General features: G+C 50.5%; 1 protein-coding gene across 1 annotated transcript in view; it reads right to left on the bottom strand.

Moving 5' to 3' along the window:
• The window catches only part of VPS13A (vacuolar protein sorting 13 homolog A), a 186,351-nt gene extending 184,833 nt beyond the window's left edge, over nt 1-1,518 (bottom strand). The window contains exon 1 of the mRNA XM_006035364.3: nt 1,410-1,518. Coding sequence (XP_006035426.1) covers nt 1,410-1,518 — 109 coding nt within the window. The remainder of the gene's footprint in view (nt 1-1,409) is intronic.
• Between the last annotated feature and the right edge of the window lie 140 nt (nt 1,519-1,658).

Genomic DNA, 1,658 nt, shown 5'->3' with positions numbered 1-1,658 from the left:
TTTCATGCTGAAATCCCCTTAAGGGCACATACTGGAAACTCATTTCCTGTTGTAAACAGCCACCCTGATTCATATTAGTGGGAGAAAATTTCAAAAGGAGTTAACAACTATGTTAACTATTCACGAATCAGTATTAAATCATGAGATGGGGGGCGGGGGGCACAACCGCTGCCTCGCTAAGCCTTGATCTCTGTGGGGTGGAGGGAGCAGTCCTGGCTCCAGGGCCCCCCCCCCCCAGCCACACAGAAATCAGGGCATGCCCCTATCTCCACATGGCTGAGAGGGAGCTGCCCTGGAGCCAGGGCAGCTCCTCCATGCCCTGCCAAGGCCAGGCTTGACCCCCGTGATCCCTGCCAGCTTGGGGCTAGCATCTGGAGGAGCTTGGAGCTCCCCCTGGCTGTTGCCGGGGGGGGCAGAGCAGGTCAGGAGTAGCCCTGGACTGAACTGCTCCCGCACATGTTCAGATGCTTGCCCAGGCACAGTTTAATGCACCTGAATTTTCTGCGCAGAAAATTCAGGTGCATTAACTGCATGTGTAGATGAACCCACTGAAGTCTTTATTCTGCAGCTGCTTGGGATACAGAACCTCTCTTCTATCCAGAAAAGGTTTTGTAAGTCAGCAAAGCAGGGTTTAAGCATGGCCTTCTAGAATGATTGGAGGAATAGAGAAATATGTTTTTTTATTGAATTCTGACACTGGGTATGGGAAGCAGAGGACAGACATACAAATCCCATCAATTAGTTCAATACAATCAAAGAATCCAAACCATACAATTCCATTAATAACTGCCTATACATTACCTAGTCCTACAAGCAATAGAAAGGCATATTCTTGATAGCAGTGCACAGCTTCATAACAGCATCCCTAACATTAGATCTTCCAATAACAAACTTCTGAACAACTTCCTGGTAGCTATCGTGATGGGCAGCTTCCAGATAGTAATGGGCCATGAGTTTTTCCAGACTGCGCAGGGGCGACATGTAGGGGGTGCACGCGGGTGCATGTCAGTGACATGTCCTCTACTCCACGAAGCTTGTCCGACCAAGAAGCTTGCTTCTTCCTGGTTCAGCTTCCTGGTTTAGCAGGTCGGATCCAAGTTCCACGACCAAACATCCCAACCACACAGCTAGAGTTTCTTCAGGTTGGATTCTTGATTCTCTGCACAACTCCTGTAATTCAGTTCTGGTGCAAGCATAGTAGGCAGTAGCAACTCGGCTGGTTGTTGCTACAGGCTGATCTGTTACTTCAGGAGTCATTGCTGCTGTTATTGCTTCAGGCAGGAGGGGCTGATGCACTCCTCCGCTTGATTCTCCCTTCCGTCAGCAAGAAGGCATGGTCGCTGGAAGCGAAGCTGCGTCGGTGGGCGGGGTCGCCGGCCAAACTCTCGCGGGTTTCTCCGAAGCGTCACCCTTCTCTTCCGGTTCTTCCACGCGGTCTCCCTCTTGCTTGGCGCCATCTTGGCATGGCATCTCAGGATTTTCTTTCGCAGCAGCTTCTTTGACCGCTTGAACGGCCATACGCAGCTGGGCTTTCAAACTTAAATTCTTCTGCATTAGATCAGTTACAGTGCGAAAAGTTGCAGTTAGCACTCCCCCCTTGTCGTATTTTGGGGCCACCCTCTCATCCGCGGCACGTTCCTCTGTCTCCAGATCTTTGT

Source organism: Alligator sinensis, unplaced genomic scaffold (assembly GCF_000455745.1).
Source record: "Alligator sinensis unplaced genomic scaffold, ASM45574v1 scaffold728_1, whole genome shotgun sequence".
NCBI lineage: Eukaryota > Metazoa > Chordata > Crocodylia > Alligatoridae > Alligator > Alligator sinensis.
The sequence above is the reverse complement of the archived record's forward strand: the minus strand, read 5'-3'. Positions and strand labels throughout refer to the sequence as shown.